Below are 21636 nucleotides of genomic sequence, written 5' to 3'. Positions count from 1 at the left end.
ACCTTATCACATTGTTTATTGTAAGCTTTGGCTGGTAACAAATCCAGGAAGGACTTTGGTGATACCCGATGGCAAATGTTCACCTTGCTGACACCTTAGGCATTATTGGATAATGACCATGTAATGACTTACTTGCAACTACATTTGTATGATGCACAGACTATATAACCAGGCTATTCTGTAACTTTAGGTTACTTCGCCCTCCTGTAAAGTATTGCTGATCTATGAAACCTCATCGTGCCGTTGAAACCAGCTATGTGGGCAAGTTCGAGTCAACAGGCCTGGAAGGAAAGTCTTGAGTGATGTTGTTTAATAATACCAGAGTGTCAAGCTTTGCTTAGGGAACTTCAGCTGCTACCCTAAACCATTTATCTGCCGTCTGGGACGTAATGGCATTGTGTTACCATCCCCACCTCATCGCCCTCCTCTCCTCCCCGCCTCCCACCCCTATAAACCACAAAACTTTATTCTTATGGGATAAAAGATCCTAGACAGAACACCGAGGGAGATACAGACTGAAAGCTAAGGCCACCCGCAGTGGGGCCTAGGTGGACGTGGTTTTTTGGTTTTTGCAGCACATACGGGATGCAGGCTTCGCCATGGCGTCGCGGTCCCTCTCTGCTGAGGATGGGGTTTTGCCCTGAAGGGGGCGCAGTCGTGCTTCTAGGGGCCTCCCACCTTTAGGTCCAGATTCTGCTGGCATTCCTGGGACTTGAGCCCAGGGACAGTGTCCTCAGATCCAGGAGGAGGCCTGCCCCAGCGGGGCTGAATTCTTCATAAGGGGTCTGCCCAGTGAGCTATACAACTCCCCGGATTGTTAGTGGACAAGCCCCTCTCTACTGGGGGTCATGGAACCACAGTTTCTGTCTTGTGTCCTGCCATGTGGGCAATAGCGACTTCCATCGCAGTGAGTCCACTGGATGCCCTGGGATGCAGAGCACTGTGTGTGTGTGGGAGTGGGGGGGGGGGGGTAGGGAGGGAAGTCTGGGGCACATATTTGAACAGTGTAGGTTTTTTCCTAGCACATTGTGATTAGATTTCCAGTTTGCAGCAGAAAAAAAAAAAGACTTTAATTCAGAATTGATCACTTTCCAGGCTTCTGAAGGTAGTGGTTATTGACCTCCCAGTGCAACTGGTTTATCTGTGAAAACCTGCCTCACAGGAAGTTATAAAAACGACACAAATGATTACATTTGAATGCCTGGCACAGTACCAGGTACATAGCTAGGGCCTAACAAATATGAACTCTTACAAGCCTCTACAGCCAAAAGTGAGAACCATTAGCTACCCACCTCCCGGGGCTGCTAAGGGCATGTCAGAGAAAGAGCATCTTTAACAAGACGACGCTATTGTCTCCAGTGTACAGTCAGAAAATATACACAAGAGATACTCTAAGTTATCAGTGTTGTCATCATTAAACAGCCATTTATCTCAATTAACTGCAGTCTTTCCCTATTTGCATCTGCCTGTTAGGAGAAAGCTGCCCTTTCCCTCTTCCCCAAAGTCCTCTTTGGGATCGAATCAAAAGAGCAGCTTTCCGAACGTTTTCCTGCTAATGAACATTTCAGCCCCACCCTCTCAGACACGAGTTGTGGCAGAAAGAGGCCTGTGTTCGGAGAGCGGGAAGTTACTAGCTGTGTGATCCTGGATAATTCCCTTTGTTTCTAAGCCAATGTCTAGAGCAGTGGTTCTCAACCTTCTGGCCCTTTAAATACAGTTCCTCATGTTGTGACCCAACCATAAAATTATTTTCGTTGCTACTTCATAACTGTAATGTTGCTACTGTTATGAATTGTAATGTAAATATCTGATATGCAGGATGGTCTTAGGCGACCCCTGTGAAAGGGTTGTTCGACCGCCAAAGGGGTGGCGACCCACAGGTTGAGAACCGCTGGTTTAGAGAGTGACGCTAGGGGCTAGTAGGGCACAACCAGAGTCTTGAAAGATCTCCACCCAGAGAATCAGATTCTGTTTCAAATGCCCCGTAAGGCAGAAAGCAGAACTAAGACATTTTAGAAATTGTTTCAAGGTTCCCCCCCCAAAAAAATATCAGGTGACAATTGCAATAATTAACAGTGAGATATTTAAAGGCTCTACTTAGTATTCTTGAGTTAGAATTGGAAATAGAAATTATCCTTGATAAGGGGCTAAGAATTCATCAATTCCAGATTAACAAGTAATTATTGAGAGCTGACATATGCCAGACACTGGGGGTGCAACGGTGAATAATATAAACAATATCACTGCTCTCAGGGGGGCGATGGAAGAACCACAGCTTCAGGATGGGGTCCCTGGGGCCTTGGAGTGCTGGGCGAGCTCTACTAGACCTTAGATTCTTATCTTAAAAGTAGAAATAATAATACCTTCCCCTATCTTTTCCTACTGTTGCTAAATAAACAAGCAAACAAATAAATAAGGTTATGCCCTAACCGGTTTGGCTCAGTGGGTAGAGCGTCGGCCTGCGAACTGAAGGGTCTCAGGTTCGGTTCCAGTCAAGGGCATGTACCTTGGTTGCAGGCACATCCCCAGTAGGGGGTGTGCAGGAGGCAGCTGATCGATGTTTCTCTCTCATCGCTGTTTCTAACTCTCTATCCCTCTCCCTTCCTCTCTGTAAAAAAATCAATATATTTAAAAAAAACAAATAAGGTTATGGAGTTGTCTTGTAGGACATAAAGAACAATATTAATAGAAGTAATAGAAATAAAGATATTTTCAGTTTCTTTTATGCCGTAAATCAGTATTCATGAACCTCATCACTGTTGACATTTTGGGCCAGATAACTCTGTTGAGGGGGCTGTCCGTGCAGTGTAGGCTGCTGAGCATCCACCATGGCACCAGAATGGTACCACGCTGTCATCCGTAGCGTCCAGCCCCTATGCTCTGTCTGTTCACTGTAAGGGAGCCAGTTCCTTAAACGCTTCCAGGGTCACTTTCCAGTAGAAGAGCTGCTGTGATCCCTATTTTTTAAAAATGTTTTTTTTAAAAAATATATTTTTATTGATTTCAAAGAGGAAGGGAGAGGGAGGGAGGGAGGGAGAGAGAGAGAGAGAGAGAGAGAGAGAGAGAGAGAGAGAGAGAGAGAGAAACATCAATGATGAAAGAGAATCATTGTTTGGCTGCCTCCTGCACATCCCCCCACTGGGGATCGAGCCCACAACCTGGGCATATGCCCTTGGCCAGACTCCAATCTGGGACCCTTCAGTCCACAGGCCGACGCTCTATCCACTGAGCCAAACTGGCTAGGGCTGCTGTGATCCTTTAACGAACACGACTGGAATTTCGTTGAAGCACTGCAGCTCCGTGGGAACACACATGGGCGAGTGTTAAGTTCAAGGTGTTAACTCCTTGGTTTTCATTTTTTAGGCCCTAAAAAGGTAGTTAGAATGAAGCTTGTCAAAAGGATTTTTGATATTAATTTCTTTTTTAAAGAATTATTTTCTTTTTTTAAAAAAATATATTGTATTGATTTTTTACAGAGAGGAAGGGAGAGAGATAGAGAGTTAGAAATATCGATGAGAGAGAAACATCGATCAGCCACCTCCTGCACACTTCCCACTGGGGATGTGCCCGCAACCAAGGTACATGCCCTTGACTGGAATCGAACCTGGGACCTTTCAGTCCGCAGGCCGATGCTCTATCCACTGAGCCAAACTGGCCATGGCTTGATATTAATTTCTGAGCAATCTGCCAAGTAGTGTATTTTTCAGAGACAGTCACTGGTGTCCCTGGGTGGGAAAATGACCCTCTCAAAGGGCCCAGACCATTCAAGACAGGATTTTTAACTCCACGCTATTGACCTGGGGAGCCGGGCCATTCCTGGCCGGGGGTCCTCCCTGTGCATGCAGGATGCTTACAGCCTCCCGGCCTCCTCACTCACCTCGAACAGCACCTTCCCATCTGTGAAACCAGAAATGTGTCCTCCTGTTGCTGAATGTCCCTGTGGGGCCAAATCACCTCTGGGTGAGGAACACTGGCCTGGTGCTCCCAAAGCCAGCGAGGCACCTTAGCGCGGCGCTTTCCCTTTAACAGGATTGTTTCCTATGCTGAATAATGACTTTTCTGAACAAAAGGGAATGCTATTTCTCCTCCTTAAACACTGAGTTAGAGAACTTCATAAGAAAGCTCATGAAATGAACTTTGCTTATTTTGCATATTATTTGTTCTTTCTAAAATTTTTTTTACACAAAAAACGAGAGGGTCTTTTGTGTCCCAGTTGGCATGCAGATCTGGTCATTAATAACACCCCCATCCTGGGCAAGACCTGGGGGTTTGCTGGCATAACTGGCACCAGTCCAGGGATGGTCGGAGTGAAAAATCTGCCACAGGCAGTCAAGGCGCCCAATATGGCAAGTGACACTGTCATCGCATGCCTTCCGACGTGAGGATATCCACACGGCAGGCAAATCACTGGATTCCATTCCGGATTTTTAATCAACCCATTAACCTTTCTCCTCTGAATTGGGAATTTGGAATGAATAAGTATTCAAGTTGAGCTTTCTTTGCAGGTTTCTGGACACACAAAAGTAACTGGCCCTGGCCAGTTTGGCTCAGTGGATAGAGCGTCGGCTTGCGGACTGAAGGGTCCCAGGTTCGATTCCGGTCAAGGGCATGTGCCTTGGTTGTCATCACATCCCCGGTGGGAGGTGTGCAGGAGGCAGCTGATCCATGTTTCTCTCTCATCGATGTTTCTGACTCTCTATCCCTCTCCCTTCCTCTCTGTGGAAAATCAATGAAATATATTAAAAAAAAAAAAAAAAAAAAAAAGGTCTTGCCGGTCAATTAGTGTCACATTTTCATTAAAAAAAAAAAAAAAAAGTAACTGGTAGCCACCTAGTCGAAGCAAAAATTAAAAAACAAAACAACCACCACCAAGGTCCAGGTAGAATTATACAAAGCAAAGCAATTGAGTGAGGCAAGTGGGCATCCATACTGCTGATCTACTGTGCTGCCTGGTCCTTCCCTGGGCTCCGAGTGGGACTGTTCAGAGGAGAAACGGGAGGAGGGGGGTGAGGGGTGGAGGAGTCGGGATGTCTCACAAGCTTTTCCAGCCATTGCACCAAGCTCCTCAACACAGTCTACTTCGGAGACTGGCACGGCTCCCGAGCCAGCTCCCGGGTCGACCATGTCTGGAGGCATTTTTGGTTGTTACCTCCAAACTGAGAGGGAGATGGTCCTGGCATCGAGAGGGTATGAGCCAGGGACGCTGCTCCACATGCTCCCATCCACAAGCGGGAACCCACAGCAAAGAACCACCTGGATCAACGGTCAGTGAGGCCAAGGGTGAGAACTGGGGCAAGGTGGTGACCGATCACTGCGTGTGGAACCTTTGGATTGGTTGCCACCAATCTTTCCGAAGATGGACTAGAACATCAGAGTGTAGCATAGTGTAAACGTCAGTTCAGAAACTTTTGTTTCATGTGTGTGTGGGTGTGTGTACACACACATACTGGGTTACAATGTAAACTTTGTTTCTTGTGAGTCGTGATCTTATCCAGTCACTGATCTTATCCAGTATTTCTCAAAGTTTAATGTTCACTCGACTCAACAGAGGATCTTGTTAAAATGCAGATTTGGAATCATCTGGACTGGGGTTAGGGCTCGGATCTGGCACCTCATACACACTCCCTGGTGAGACGGATGCTGAGCATCCCTGGACCACACTTCGAATAACAAGAACCTAGATGATGTTTTAGATTCATTCATTAAAAAATATTAGAGCAAGTGACCGAGTCTAGGTATGGTCAGAGAGTGACATCTTTAGAAAGTAGCAGGGAGAGAAAGTTACTTGGCTAATTCATGGGAAGTATTTGAGGATTTACTATATCTTGTATCTTGCAACACAATGTGATAATATTTGTTCTACAAAATGCGCCGTGACTACCTTATGTGTGTGTGTGTGTGCATGCATGTGTGCACATGTGTGGTGTAAGAGTGCCCCTTACCGCCTCCATGCTGTCAGCCTGCCACAGGGGAAAAACACCTTTCCTAAAACACAAAAGCATCCTACGGTTCATTTTAGCAAGGATACCGTGACCTTAATGTCACAGAGCAATCAGTCTGGCTTCTTAGGATGAATATTGGAACATTCTCCTCTGGAAAAGAAAAGAAATGGACCGTATCCACCAAACGTCTCCTGGAACGCAGAGAGCTGTTCCGGTAAAGACACGTAGCAGAACTCTTGGTTGCACACGGCTCCAGAGAAATTGCAAGCCTGGTTTTACGTAAGGTTTGCCCCAAAGTAAACAAGACCTATTTCTATGACTGGCTGTAGGGGGAAGAAGCTGGATTAGAAAAGAACTACTTAAAGACACGCCACTGAAGTGTAAGCCTGTAAGGATGATGCTGACAAAACAAACCATTCCCTTGGCATCGCAATAACCCACTGGACACAATCCAAATAATCCAATACGATGAGTGACCCTTATCTTTTCTGCACATAGGGTCGTTGAAAACTCAAACAGCCCATGCCTGGGAGAAAAACATTCCCATGTCCCTGTGGAATAAAAATGTGTCCTATATCTAAGAACTCCAAAAGCAAAGTAATGAACTATTATTATTTACGTGTTATGATGAAGGCCATGGGGCGAGAGAGGATTCACGTTTGAATGTGAGAATCACTGTAACAAGGCATGGCATACGGAACTCCTTTCCAACCCTCTCACCCTGGTATGAGCTTGCTGTCTGTCATGTCAAAGATCAGAAACTTCTCTTAGTGCCGCCCTTTCCTTTTGGCTAAATATTTGTGATATATATTATCACAGACAGATATCTTACAGTGTAAAAAGCCAGGCGAGAGGGGGCGGGCCAGGCCTTCTCTTTCCTTCCACTGCTCACGCCTGCTGACTGTCCAGTCTCCACACTATTCTCTAGTGCTCAACCCCGGACACGGCTTAACTCCCAGAATTCACTTTGGAATTCAATATTCCGTGGAAAATCAGTGGCCTCGCTTTTCTCAGCTGCCTTTCCTGGTCCGTGTTGGCTCTGTTTTCCTGTCCCAATGTATATAATTACGCAGATTCGAAAGGCAGTCCTGGCAGAGGGAAGGGCGTGCTCTTCAGCCTGCTAATTGAGGATGATAGGGGCGAGGCCATGGTTCAATTAAAGTATGATCTGAAGAGAATTGAAAGCTCAGCTTCAGACCGATTTGCAAGGCGTAATTTCAGATTGATAACCTCAGGAAAATCCTAGCAGAATTAACAAAGGAACCTTCCGCATGACCTGGGGGGAGGGGGGATACATGTCAAAGTCACTGGTCCAAGATTTCACCAAAGCAGTTACAGTGACACAGGAAATACTGGGCCATGACCATGGACCAGCCGTGGGCAAACTATGGCCTGCAAGCCGGATCCGGCCCGTTTGAAATGAATAAAACTATTGAAAAAAAAGACCGTACCCTTTTATGTAATGATGTTTACTTTGAATTTATATTCGTTCACACAAACACTCCATCCATGCTTTTGTTCCGGCCCTCCGGTCCAGTTTAAGAACCCATTGTGGCCCTCGAGTCAAAAAGTTTGCCCACCCCTGCCATGGACCTTAGATTTACCTATTGAGCTCAGATATCTATTCCCTAACACAGGAGGTAAAATCCCCGCAGGTCTTCACATGGCCAACCTGTGTCCTGGCCTCTGTGGGTTTATTGTCTTTGGTTTTTTTTTTTTGTTTGTTTGTTTGTTTTTAAACTAGCTTCAGAAATTCTCCTTACACACAGAGGACAGCTTTAAAAAACCCTGATTGAATTATGCTGAGTTACTAATTATGTCTAAAAAAACTACTTGGTTGAATTCAGCTAGATTTTTTTTTCCTCTTCAAATCAGTTCTATGTTTAGATAGTAATAAACTCCTCCAGTCTGCAGAACAATTGGCGCGGGTCCTCTTAACAAGTCAGGCTCAGGAAAGAAGGGCCAGTGCTGGGAGAAAGAAATGCAAAGCGCGTCACAACCAGATGCGTGTGGGGCTGCCCTGGATCCTCGCTGGCTCAAACCAGCTGTAAAGAATACTGTGGGGCCCGGCCAGAGTAGCTCAGCTGGTTGAGCACTGCCCTGTGCACCGGAAGGTTGCCTGTTCGATTCCCGGTCGGGCACATACCTCAATTTGGGGTTCTATCCCGTCAGGCCACGTATGTAATGCAACCAATTGATGTTTCTCTCTCTCTTCCTTTCTGCATGTCCTTGGATGAGGATTAAAAAAAAAAGAATATTTTGGGACAAGTGGGGAATTTTGAATATGGGTAGTGTATTAGATGAACATTTGTTGACAAGGAAAATGAAGATCACTAACTTAAAAAAGCAATTTTTTCCTTAGTTATTTTAGTACAAAGTACATAATGTATATAAGCACGCAGAACAAGATCCAAATGAATAAAAGCTCAAGTAATAATCTCTGGGTGCTGGGAACATAACATTTTCTCATTTTTGCTTAGCCGTATTTTCTGAATGTCTACAAGGTATGTATATTGCATCTGTAATAATAAGAGGTATTAACCTCTTCTCCCTTTCGCCCCGCCCCCAAACTCCTCGAATTCAAAAGGCCAGTTCTGATTTATTTGCTAATGTACTGCAGTTTAGTTTAGGGCAGTGGTCGGCAAACTGCGGCTCATGAGCCACATGCGGCTCTTTGGCCCCTTGAGTGTGGCTCTTCCACAAAATACCGACTTCTGCGCATGGGCCACGAAGTTTCAATCGCACTGTACGTGCGCACCCACACATGGCGTTTTGTGGAAAAACCACACTCAAGGGGCCAAAGAGCCGCATGTGGCTCGCGAGCCACAGTTTGCCGACCACTGGTGTAGGGGATGGGCCTAGGTCATTTCAACATCTATTGAAGGAATGAACAGCTCTACGAGATGATGATGATGACAATAAAAGACTTGCTGAATATTTCATTACAACAGCCTACACCCAATATGATATTTAGTCTTCCAACAACTATAAGAAGTCAATTTCTTTACAGATGGGGAAACTGAGGCTCAGAGAGGCTACGTAGTTTACCGGAAGTTAGCCCAGAATGGCAAAATCAGGATTCCCGCTCTTGTCTGGCTCACTTCACAGCCCGGTCCTGACCACAGCTGTCCTGCCTGTTTCGGAACGGTGTGTTACCACAGGTAAAAAGGGCCGCCAGGCCCCTCTGCCAAGCAATTCTATGCCAACGGGGGGTTGATGTCTGAAAGTGACAGCAAGGCTCTTACAGCACCTGAGGGCGGATGTGGAGTTTTGTTTCACAAGAAAAAGATGTCTGAGAAAAGCACCCCACCTCAGTGATGGTGAAGATGAAACGGTGGTGATGGTGGTGGTGCTGACACTTTCCAAAGGCTGCCCCAGGGCCCGGGCTGCAGCTGCGCACAGCCTTTCACCCTGGTCAGCTCCGGCAGAAGGTTTTGCTTATCATCATCTCGTTAGGTAGGTGGAGAAGCCGAGGCTCAGAGACTAAACACCTTGTCGGTCACCCAGCTTGTAAGGATCAGAGGTGAAGTCTGGAGGCTCCAGAAGCGGGGCCCATGGTCACTACACAGAGTCCCCATTTGGGGCAGTCAAGCCTGCTTATTGCTTCCAGGGGAGACCACGCACTCTCTCCGTCCACGGGGCCAGCGCCTGGCTTCTGTGTAGTCCGCCCCGAGAGCTGCAGCCTGTTGACTGCGGAGCCCAGTGCACCACTCCCCACCGCGCACTTTTGGAAATAGTTTCCCTCACCCGGACAGTGGGTGGGCACCTTGCAGATTTTACATAATAACATGTTCTCCTTGTAGCCTGTTCCTCCGTACTCACTCCCTCAAGCAGACAGACTCCTACTTTGATTGGTATGTGCACCAGGAGAGCGATTCTGTGATTTAATAAGGTTATTAAAATAAGGTCACCTGTGGTTTCACACACGAATACAGCAAATCCAGGGTGGGGCACAAGGAGGTTTACAGTGGCTAGCCTGGAAAATAATACAATAATTAATAAATAATAATACAAGAATGAACTCTGTTTGGGGTACTCACAACTATAAACGTCATTTTGCCCCACCCTGTCCATTTTAATAGGCAGAGGTTTCATTTTTCCAATTGCCTCTTTAAAGGGAAATATTCACACTCAATGATTGTGCTGACACCTAAAGTGGACACATCTACGATTTGAAAATGGAACAGCAAGTGGAAATCGGTGCAAGGCAAAGGACCCAGGCAGCGCCCCACCCGACACTGACGGGGTCATGAAACTCGCCCCTCCCTGATCTGGTAACTGCCACGGAGAAGCCAAACGCAGAGTCAATCTGCGAAAACCTAATCCTCCAGAAAGCAGATTAAGCGTATAATTGACCTATATAATCCATGTATCATCTCCAGGCAAATGTTCCGGGCCTGGTGCAGGAGCCAGTGCGGTGCACAACCCAGTGTGGACCGCATCCAAGTGCGGATGGCTTTTAATCACTCATCTCCGAGCCTGGGAGGGTTAAGCAGATGAATTCGCTCTAAGCATTACAATCTCTCTTAATCCTGATTTTCTTCTCAGTCTGTGTCTTCAAGAAGTACAAGGAGGAAAGAAAAGAAATTAATTTTTGTTTAGACCTTGAAATCTTAGGTGCTTCTCTTGATGATCTGATCTCTAATTTCAAGAAGCATGTTTCTGTTTTGGGGAAGATGTTGAATTAATCACCAGAGAAGAGGGAGAGCCATCTGCATGATTTATGGACACTCGAGCTTTTAAATCGCTGCCTTTGACTTATTTCTTGGGCTGTGAGATCCTTCTCATTTGCTGCTGTAGGAAGATGGAGATGATTTCATATCCATGTTTTATATTTTCTTTAAAAGTCAGCAATAATTTTCAAGGAGGCCAGGCTTCCCCTTGAGTCTGACAGCAATCTGATTCTCTTTTAAAAATTCAGTATCTTTAATAAAATTTAAATTCATTGCTATTGTACATATTCTCTTGCCTTTGTTTCAAAATTCTGTAAACTGTTACTTTGCAGTAACCGAAACCAGTTTACAATTGCAGGTCATTTTTTAGAAAAAAAAAAAAAAAGACAAAATGCAGATAAAAATGTACAGCTGCATATCTGAAATACTATGCAAAGTCGTCCGAGGGCTCTTTTCCAATCAGCACTTAATTTTGGACAGTTAGGGGCATTACCAAAAAAGTTGAAGGTATTTTATAGGCCTCTGTAAATCAATTATATTAACACACAGGCAATCTTTCACTGCATTAAAAAGACCTGGTTAGGCAACGTTATGTTGGAATATATTTCTCCAATAAATCTAGAGAATGCCTGCTTTAAAAAAAACAAAAACGGTGAAGATGAATTTAGAAAGCTGTTCTTATGTTACATAATAAAATAGATAAAAATGCAGAACATCAAATATAGAGCCCCAAATGCTATGCCGATAATCCCCCACAAGCACCCAGTTCCAGCCAAAAGTACATGACGAGGCAGAGAGAAAACCAGCTCCGAGAGAGCACTGAAATGAAGGCCTGGCTGACACGGAAGAGGCACGCATTCAACGACCAGCTATTAGTCCAAATATTCCCAGATATGAACCCACACCAATGCCAACCAGCCTTCCCCACAAGGCACTCTCAAAACGCCAAAGAGGGGGCTCATACTCAATAGCAAGAACGTAAAGGACTTATCAGGTAAATAAAACCAAGACTTAGAAACACAGCTAAAAACACAACAGGATCCCTGAGAACGCGCCTGGGAATGACAGATGCCAGCAGGAACTAACCACCAGAGAATGCCACAACAGTCAGAACCAACAGCCCCCAAACAGCAAACAATCCCAGAGATATAGATCCCCCCTCATTCAAAATGCTAATTGTCTATTATTCATTTTTGCCATTTGTCAAAAGGCAACAATTTGGAAGAGAAACCTCTCAGATCGACGTTTTTCTCTATAGGTCTCTGCCAATTGTTTAGAAACCTGCCCCAGGACCCCCGTCGGGAGGAATGCCGTGGCGAGGGCAGGCCGCTGCTGCAGGAATTTAGGGTGGCAGGTTTCACAGACTCTGCCTTCCCCTTCCTGTCCCCTTGCTCAGCTCGGTGGACACCAGGGCCCTGCAGTGCAGATATGCAAAGAAATAAACACCATGCTTGAGGAAACAGAAGCCGAAAATAATCAAACATGTTGGTAATCTGATGTTTTGCTGCTAGATTATAGAAAAACAGTAAGTCCTGAATTAAATTACCGACACGGCATGGTAATGAAGCTTCTTGAGCAACTTGGGTTTTTTAAACGACAAATGTTTCAAATCTATGACAGAGTTAGTAACTTTTCTGCGCTTCCTCAGTGAGGCTGCCTGGTCCCAATGTTCTGGGAGTTCGGGGAGCAGGTTATTTGAAAAGTAAGGAAGTCAATGGCAAAGAGATTTATCTCTAAAGAAGCTGCTGATGTTCAGGGAATGACTGTGATGGTGGAGTCCGGAAAGTGCGATCCTCAGAGGGCTGGAACTAAGACACCCTCAGGAAAACAGAACCGGCACAATCCAAGACTAAATTGTGGGGGTTCTCACCATGTTGCGGAGGCCATTTCACGCTGGTCAGCGTGGAATTCACCAAGGGGCCGGAACATTTGTGAATTTTCGCATCGCCTTAAACGTAATTTGCTTTCTGAAAAACATATTCATTTTTGTTTTTCATTATTCATTTTTCTTTTCAGTATTCATTCACACGAAAGGCCCGAGGGCTTGAGTTTGCCTGCGTTCTTCAGTAGTCGGACCAGTCTGCTTTTGCCATCTGTGCGAGCCAAGCCTGGACTCTTACTTTTCAAATAATTCAGCTGCCCTTTCCCTTTAAAGAGGTCACAGAAGAGGACAACCTGTCCGGCTGCCTTCGAGAGGGCTGCCTTAAAAAAAAGTCCCCTTGTCCTTCTCATTAAACAGACAGAGAGGGCAGCGCCGGGCATCTGCTAATGGAGCAGGAGGCGAAACTGCAGATGAAACATCAGATTTAGCACCAGTTGTTTTAAAGTTTGCGAGAGCATGAGGTCATTCGCATACACGCTCACACAGGAACACGCACACACGCACACGCACGCAAAGGCCACACAAAAGTGAGAATCAGAAGATACTGATCGAAGTGGGGGAAAGGCAACCTAGGCATTGAAAAGAACAATCCACAGACTTCTGGGAGATGGGTGGCTTGGAATTTAATTCAGTGGAGATGGGCAGTGTGTCCACACCCCTAACCGCAGACCCGAGGGTGCTGCCGGCCTGTTTTCAATGCCTATGGGGTGGGGGGCCGTCCCCCCGGGCATTCTGGGCTCAGGCCTGTCATAGAGGCAGCATGCAGGCAGGGGGAGGGCCCGCCGAGAGCTCAGTGCAGGCATGAGGCATTCTCAGTGGGCGCGGGTCATGCTAGAAGATGTACACAGGAAGATTATTTGATTCTGATTCATGCCACTTCGTATAATGTGATAAAACATTTGACATGAGAGATAAGTTCCATTTTAACCCGAGAGGGGACGGGTGGGAATTAAAAGTAAGAAGGGTTTCTCGGAGAAAGGAGATGCGGAGGAAGGAGCGATATTGAGCACAGAAAGCGGATGATGGGGAAAGAAAGAAAGAAAGAAAGGGGCCTTTTCAACACACGAGGAAAGCAAATGAGCTGGAAGACAAGGCATATAAAAGTCAGGAGCTGCAATTCCCTCAGCGGTGCCAACAATGAGCTCACTGAGCTGCAGAACACACACACACACACACACACACACACACACACACACACACACACACACAAACGCAATGTAAACGGAACACAATCACAGGGAAATGTAGAAACACGGATCCCATTGTAGACCAAAACATTAACGTTCGGGCTGGCACCGAAAACACGGGAACCTGGACAGGAGGGGCTCACGCTGCACGAGACAGAAGTAGGCGGCACGGTTAGAGCCACACGAGACAAGGGCGTCTGCGTCCCTGCACTCTGGCCGGGCTACACTGGCAAATGCAGTGGAAACTGGAAGCAAAATATCTGGCTAGATCAGACAGCCCCGGCTGCTTTGGCCTGAAAGAGGTGGGCGATTGGAGACCAAAGCAGATTCCTTTTTCCTTTTGGCTCAGCGGCTTGCTTTGGGAGTGCAGACACAGTGCCGGTGGAAGTGAGAGCGCGAGGCCCCCGTGAGCCGTCGGAAATCTGTGTGTCCAAAGCTCGGTCTGGGTCGGCAGCCTGATGTGGGTGCTCTTTGTGCATTTGCTCTTTGTCCCAAATTTTCAAGTGGGAGGGTGGGCAGGGGGCACCTTGGCTTAGAGCGGCAAATGACCGAGCAGCTCTAACATAAGCATTTGCCAAAACCCAGGGCTAAGTAAGGATCTCTAGTCTCCCAGAAACGAATCCTTTTTGAAGTGGTCACAATGCCACAGTTAGGCACATCTGCACGCCACAGCTGGTGTCCTGGAGGGTCCGCCCCCAGGAGGGGACCTGGCTCCGCCCTCCCACGAGAATATTCCCTACAGCAAGGCCAGATTGCAAGGAGGAGAGCCATGACCAGGAAAGGTCTTTGCCAGTTAGGGAAAGCTGCCCCCAAGCGTCCTGCAGGACCGAGCCTGCTGGCCGAGAGGCTGTGCGCCGCCCTGCGTGCCACACGGATGGGGGCTGAGACGCGCCACACCAGGGTGGGCTCGGAACAGACACAGGACAGATAGGAGCCTAAGGCAGAATGAGAGGAAAAGATTTTGTTTGAGTCGGGACCAACCCATGTTCTCAAAATGTGACTTATCCTCCTGTCTCTTATTTTGTCACATTTTGGAGGGTCTCCTCCTTGGTCTGCAAGGAGGAGAAGGCATTTACTTACATCAAATAACCTTTCTATGTACATCTCCTCATTGACCTTATCACGAAGGACATCCTGAGAGTGGCGGACGAAAGTCACGTAGGCATCGGCCACGTCCATCCCGGGTTTCTGCAAAGAAACAGGAGAACGTGAAAATGGCATTCGCCCCTGCATTTTCCTCTCTCCTCCCCGCTCCCTCTTGCGGGAGTTCCAAGCTCCCAGCTGTTCACAGCCCGGACTGGTCAGAATGGCTATTTGAGCCTTCTGCACTTTCTGGAAACCATACCTGGCTAAGAAGGGAGTCGGGGTTACAGGGTTTTATACATATTTTTCTACTATTAATTTTTTTTTCCTGGAAAAGATACTCTAATGAATAAATATTCACTGGGTAACCCAGAGACATTACCTGGATTTTTTTTTTTGGGGGGGGGAGGGATTGAGCCCTCTTCCCCTTTAAAAAATACCCACATATACTCTGTCTTCCATGGTCTCTCCTTACTGTAACATTAGAAAGGTGACAGCCTTCCCGCCCCCTTTCCTTTAAAAAACATTAAGAAAGTGCTAAGTAAAGAAATCAGAGTTCAATCTATACCCCTTCCACCCACCCAAGTCACATTTGGGGGGTAATTTAACCGGAGTATGTAGTATTTCCTCATCAGTTTACTCAGAAGACATTCAACCATTTGTCTTTGCTCCTGGGTGCAGCTTATAGTCCAAGGATTAAAAAAAAAAAAAAAAAAGGGCAGGGGCAAAGGATTTGATTTTTAAATAAATTAGATTTTCTGGAAAGGTAAGCGGGTGGTTCATACAGTACAGTGTAGGAAATGATTTATTTTAAGAAAAAAAAAAGCACACTGGTTGACATGTCGTAATCAAAGTTATCTCCAAAGAAACCTATTAAGACATTGTAATATGGGTCATTAGGAGAGCTGCCACAAACCCCTTAAATTTCCACAGCAGATATGTATGTCTGCTAATAACTAAAAAGATTAGCTTTCATTACTGTGATTTACCTTAGATCACAAAGTATCATTTCCCTACAAGACGGGACTGTCAAGCACTGCAAATTGAAGTTAGTTAACACTTCTGTGTAATTTCCAGGGTGAAAATGAGGAAGGTTTGGAAACAGTAGGACTGTATTTTTTTTCAAACACAAAGCAAACAATTATCAAGCAAAGGGCCAATGCTTGGCCCCTGGGATGCTAGTAACATTTCTTAACACCTGCTGAAACAATGACAAGGTATTAATTTGAAAAACAATGAAGACAACCCAAAGCCACAGCAGTCAACTGTTACACTTTTAAGCAATTTTCATGGGATGGATTGAGCAGGTTCTGTGACAGGGCCTATAATTGCGGCAGTTTCATGATAGCAAACAATAGAGGTCTCCAATGAGATGGAAGCGATAGCTCTCCGTTCTCAAGGCACCTCTCTCCTCCTCTCCCTGTGGCAGTATCAAAAGGCATCTCCGTGGGGATAGGGACCCCTACCTGGGGGATCTGAGAAACTTATTATTACTGTTTCCATTCTTTTCCTGGTGCTGCTAGTGGCAGACATGGCCTTTTCCAGGACACATGCAGCCACAGTAGAGCTAAGACCCAAAGCCACAGCCTGCAGACAGATCAGTGACCCTCAGTGATAGAAACAGCGATCCACAGTAATTGGTATTTTCACCACATTTGTTATCCTCAAAGGGGCAATTAAGTTTTAAAAAGTTTGATTAAAAAACCCCACACAGGATGATTCATCTCCCCAGGTAGTTAAGAAACTCCATAATTCTCTATTTCTTGACTGTGTTTAATTGTCCTTCATAGCACTTACCAATATCTGACATTGTACTATGTATTTAGTTACTGTCTTTTGCCTGTCTGGGACAACTAGAACCTAAAATCCATGACTACAGGGACTTTATTTGCTCTATTTTCTACTGTATCCTCAGCACATAGTTGGATGCCTGGCACACAGTAGGTGCTTGGTAAATGTTTGCTGAATGAACAAATCCATGAATAAATAAGTCCCTCCCACCTCCTTTCCAACGCTCTCAGTCTCTCTACGGCAGGTCCTCCACTAACATTGTTTCCTTCCATGTCTTTCTGTTATAATGGTGACAAGATGCCCCAGGAACTTGACTCTTGTTGATGGCCAGTAGCCATGCTAAAATCGTTTTTGTTAGTTGTCATTTTACTTAAAGTCACAGTTTCCAAGAACCTATTGATGACGTTAAGTGAGGGCTTTTTATTGGATCCCCCACAAATGGAAACTTGTGAAAATCATTTAAATTTCTCCGGGCCTTAGTTATACCATCTGTAAAACGGGATTAAAACTCCCTACTTATCTTAAACATTATTATGATTATCAGCTAAAATAAAGTATGTTCAAGTGCTTTAAAAGCCATATATTACTATATAAACATCGAGCCCCCGAATGTTATATTATTTCATAGCCTTACCTACCTTTATAATCTACTTTGGAACCAAGAAGAAGAAAAAAGGGCCTCAGAGAAACCACCGTCAAAATAAAAATGACAAAATCTCTGCAGGAAAATGTGTAGTTTTCTTTTAATAGAGTCCTCAGGCCCCCACTCACAACCATCTTCCTTTCTAACCAGCTTTCCATCCAATTTCCAGGAGTTTGCTTTCCATCCCATTGGTGGCCAGCAAGGGGTGAGTTGGTAATAGAGAACTACTGCTTTCCCTGTGCCCTGTATGGGGGAAAAGGCTGCCAAACGGTAGCTCCACACATGTAGGGTCACCGCCAGTTGGGGTCTGGGAGAGGCAAGCTACCCTACCCCTCGGGGGTCCTGGGAGTCACAGTCACCGTGGTGATCCTCCCGCATGGAGGAAGCCTTGAAGTACGGCCAGTTCCCTATTTAAAACGGCAGGGGTGGATGCGTAATGCATTTTAAGTAGATTTCCAACCAAATGGTTAAAATAAAAACTGTTTACACACAAACAAGCTAACTTGTAATTATAGATGGGAATTTTTCTTGGCTAAACAACCGATGCTATTAGAGAAATTAGGCTTGATACCACATTGCTATCTACAAACAGTGGGGAAAACGCTAGGCAATGGTTTTAATACCCCACAATTACAGTGCTTATTTTAAACGTGGCTTGGACATGAAATAAACAACAAATACATTCGTCTCTGTGTAGTTAACTCCATCCACGTGTGGAAGATATCATTGCGAAGAGTCCACTCTGTGGCTTGGAAAAAATAAGGCATTTAAATCAGAATTTATTCCTACCAGGATACTTCTGAGTTTGAGATAACAAATTCAGATTTTTCAGGACCCTTAGCAAGCCCTCGTTGGGAATGCAAACCTGCCACGTATACCATGTTCGAATACTTCGTCTAAGACAAAGAGATGCTTTGGGATGTATGCCACGTTTTCAATGACTGGCAATAACGCTTCTCTCCATTAATGTGGATAATTAAGAGACAGGTCTCTAAGGTAACTAACTACTAATTCCCACATAGAACTAAACCAGCGAACCACGTGCCAACCTCACAGAGCAACACAAATGAACTCAGTCTTCAGAGCTAGAAACAACTTGAAAGATGATTTTATCCAATAGTTGTTAAGCCAGCTACAGATGTTAAGGACCTGGGAGCTTTAAAAACACTGATGCCTGGACCCCACGCCCCAGAGATGGTTTTAATTTGGCAAGCGACCTGGCACTAATGGGTGTAAAAAGCTCCCCAGGTGTTTCCAATACGTAGGCAAGGTGGCGAGTCACTGATGGAGCCCATTGGTTCCCAGACTTGGACCTGCCTATCAGAATCACGTGGAGAGCTTGAGAAAGAGACTTCCAGGCTCCATCCCAGAACCACAGAGTCAGTATCTCTGGAGACGAGGGGCTAGAAATCTCTATTAGAAAACAAAACAAGACAAGACCAAAATCCTTGCCAAGTATTACTGCTGCACATTCTGGTTTGGGGACCACCAATTCAATAGGCAATGGCCACTGGTGTGTTGGTAAACTGGCTCCTTAAAACAACAAAACCAAACAACACAAACAACCGACCTTGATTTGTAGTGCTTGCCAATTTCCATGGTGTAAATACTCTCCCCATGGCCCAGTTGGTGCTGCTAATGTGCCCTCATCGAAGACAGAGTTGGAAAGAAATGCACACAGTAGGCTCTTTCATGGGAGCCAGTGCCAGCAGGCTCCCTCCACTTAGTCAAAGGGCGAGCACCTGACCGTTCACGCTCCTGCTTACTGGCCGCGAGGCCCTGGGCATGCAACTAACCTCCCTCCTCTCCTCAGTTGTGGAACAGGATGAAAACATTACCCCTTGGGGGGTGGTTTTGAGAAGTAAATGATTACTGTTATTCACTACATGTAAACAGTGGACACATAGAATATGTCTTCTATACACCACTATTTTCTCTAAAATTGTTTATCAAAACATTACTTATACTATTATTGCTATATAATTATTGGAATACTATTGTTACTATATTATGATAATTTACACTATCACTATAATAGTATTTGCTATAAAGCACACTTTAATCAACTTAATTTTAAAGTTTATCTTTTTTTCTAAGCCATAATAATTGGTAAAATCATCATGATTTTTAGTTTTTCCAAAACTAAAGTACAGTAATTACTCAATTAACCAAATAAAGATGTTCATCTGCCCACTCACTGAAACCAGCTGGCAGGTGCACAGTGTTGAGAGCACTGCTTGAAATTTCAGCTCCCCCACTTAGCAGCTGTGGGACCCTAAGGAAGGGAGCCTCTCTGGGCCTCAGTTTCCTCATCTTTAAAGTGGGGTTGTTATCAAGATTAAAAGTAAAGTGCTTTGAAGGTGCCCAGCGCAGAGTGGGTGCTTTAAAAGGTTTGGCTGCAATTGTCATCATCACTGGTAAGTGTGCTGCATTTGGGGACATGCTGCTTCAGTTTCTAATGCCTCCCTAGGGGGCGGAGACTCGGCGAATTCTTTTTGTTCCCCCGGAGCCCAGCGAGGCTTCTGCTGTAGCATAACCCAGCCCTGGACACGGGATGACTACAGAGCAGGGCAGTTTTGCTGTGCATTTCTCCTCAACTGTACCGTCAGTCTGAACCAGAGGAAATCGCCAGTTTTTGACTTTTCTGACCTCCCCCAAATGTCAATTTGAGTTGCCCGACCAGATTTCTCTGCGTATTTGGGCCTTGCCTACTCCTCACCTGTTCTACCCTCACTGGTGTGATCTTCCCTCTTCTTTGAGGCCGACAGAAAACAAACCTCAGCCACCAGATCTTTGAGTTACACGCCGAGAATTCCAGTTTCTATTACTGTTGGAAGACCATGGCAGGCCAGAGCGAAAGTCAGCAAATCCAGCCCCCACTCCCACCCTCCCGCACTGGATTGTGGGCCTCACACGCCCACCCCCACCACGTGCCCTGCTCCTGCAGCTGAAATGTCTGATGAGGGCCAGGCCTGGCGCCCAGGGTTCCACACACGTGTGCCATTTAAGCTCACAGCAGACCCGTGTCTTGAGTACTACTATCCCTATTTTAAGGATGGAGAAACAGGCCCAGAGAATGTGAGTAGTTTGCTCCCTGTGAACTGAAAGTTGATAGTTTGGGGCTAGGGAAAATAAATTGCTTAGCGTTTCTCTCCCTCGTTGTGAGGATTATCTCTGTGAAGGAGCCTGAGGTCCCTCGATGAGAAATATTATATAAATTCAAAGCACAATTATTGATTGTACATTCTTTCATTAAACAAACAATATATGCTAATGCCAAATTCACTCCAATTTTCCATTTTGCCTTCCTGTGAGGAATAAGCCAATAAACCATTACACACTCAACTTCCTGGGGAAATGAATTTAAATGTTAATATAAATCCCTTTAGAGAAACACAAATTGTAACAAAGAAGTATTTGAACAAGGAGGGCACTTAACCACGTTCAGAATGAGAAACATTCAGTCCGAGACCCTTGGTGGTTGTTGAGATAAGCTCTCTAAATTTAATATTTTATAAGAGACTCCCACCTCTTTTGTTAGAAACGGAGATGCAGAATCACTTGCCTTCCCCTTCATTGGCATATGCTGAAATCGCTGCAATTTTATTTTGCTAATAGGCAGGGCAGAGTCCGCCTACAAACGTGTCCTGTTCATCACAGGTAATCCCACGCTCTCGCCTCCATGTGCGTACTTAACCTCAATTTAAATGTAAATCCTGGGCACCTTCGAGTGCTTCGGCTGTGAACTTGGAGAGCTCTCTTCATTAACGAGGTCTGCACTAATCACACACAGTTTGGGAAGGTTTCCTTAAAACAATTGCCGCGTTGACCCCAAAATGAACAAATTCAGAATTTATTTGTCTTTAAAACATACCGGCACCCTGTGCACGTTTCTAGGTCATGACTCTACTTCCAAGGGGCGCATGCAGCGAGGAGGTGAGTGGCCACAGACTGAAATATGTCAGAGAAACTAATGAAAATAAAAATGAGAGCAAACTGGGGTTACCCTCAAACAGGACCCGTCTCCCTGATGAAAGAAGCCGGGCCCTCTTCTCATCTGATACAGTTTTACCAGGACATGTTCGTGGCCTCCCCCCTCTGGCGATTCAGTTCAGGAAGATACACAATTCAGCAGCGACTAATGAAAACAGCACCATCAAACTTCTCATAAAAGCAAAGCAAAACAAGACAAAACCCCGCAAGTAAACAAATAAACAAACAAACAAAAAAACCACCAAACCCACAAAGGCAATTTGCATATACTCACAGGTACATCCACATACTTGGAAGCTGCCTTCACCTAAGAAGGAAAGAAGAGGATGGGAGTGAGGCTGGTGTTTATGTTTAATTGTTCACAGCTCAATGCTGAATCCCCATCAGAGTTACAACAATACGCTGGCACCTGGAGCTGGCCAGGAAACATGGGAAGGTACGA

At 45.4% G+C, this 21636-nt stretch overlaps 1 protein-coding gene across 10 annotated transcripts in view; it reads right to left on the bottom strand.

Annotated features, from left to right (window-relative positions):
• CADPS (calcium dependent secretion activator) overlaps positions 1–21636 on the bottom strand; it is a 447566-nt gene that overhangs the window by 22744 nt on the left and 403186 nt on the right. For all 10 annotated transcript variants that reach the window (XM_059663078.1, XM_059663082.1, XM_059663077.1 and 7 more), the window contains 2 exons: positions 21469–21501; positions 14765–14872 (listed from right to left, as the gene is read on the bottom strand). In XM_059663078.1, the coding sequence (XP_059519061.1) occupies positions 14765–14872; positions 21469–21501 (141 nt within the window). The remainder of the gene's footprint in view (positions 1–14764; positions 14873–21468; positions 21502–21636) is intronic.

This window comes from Myotis daubentonii, chromosome 14, assembly GCF_963259705.1.
Source record: "Myotis daubentonii chromosome 14, mMyoDau2.1, whole genome shotgun sequence".
Classification (NCBI taxonomy): domain Eukaryota; kingdom Metazoa; phylum Chordata; class Mammalia; order Chiroptera; family Vespertilionidae; genus Myotis; species Myotis daubentonii.
The sequence above is the reverse complement of the archived record's forward strand: the minus strand, read 5'-3'. Positions and strand labels throughout refer to the sequence as shown.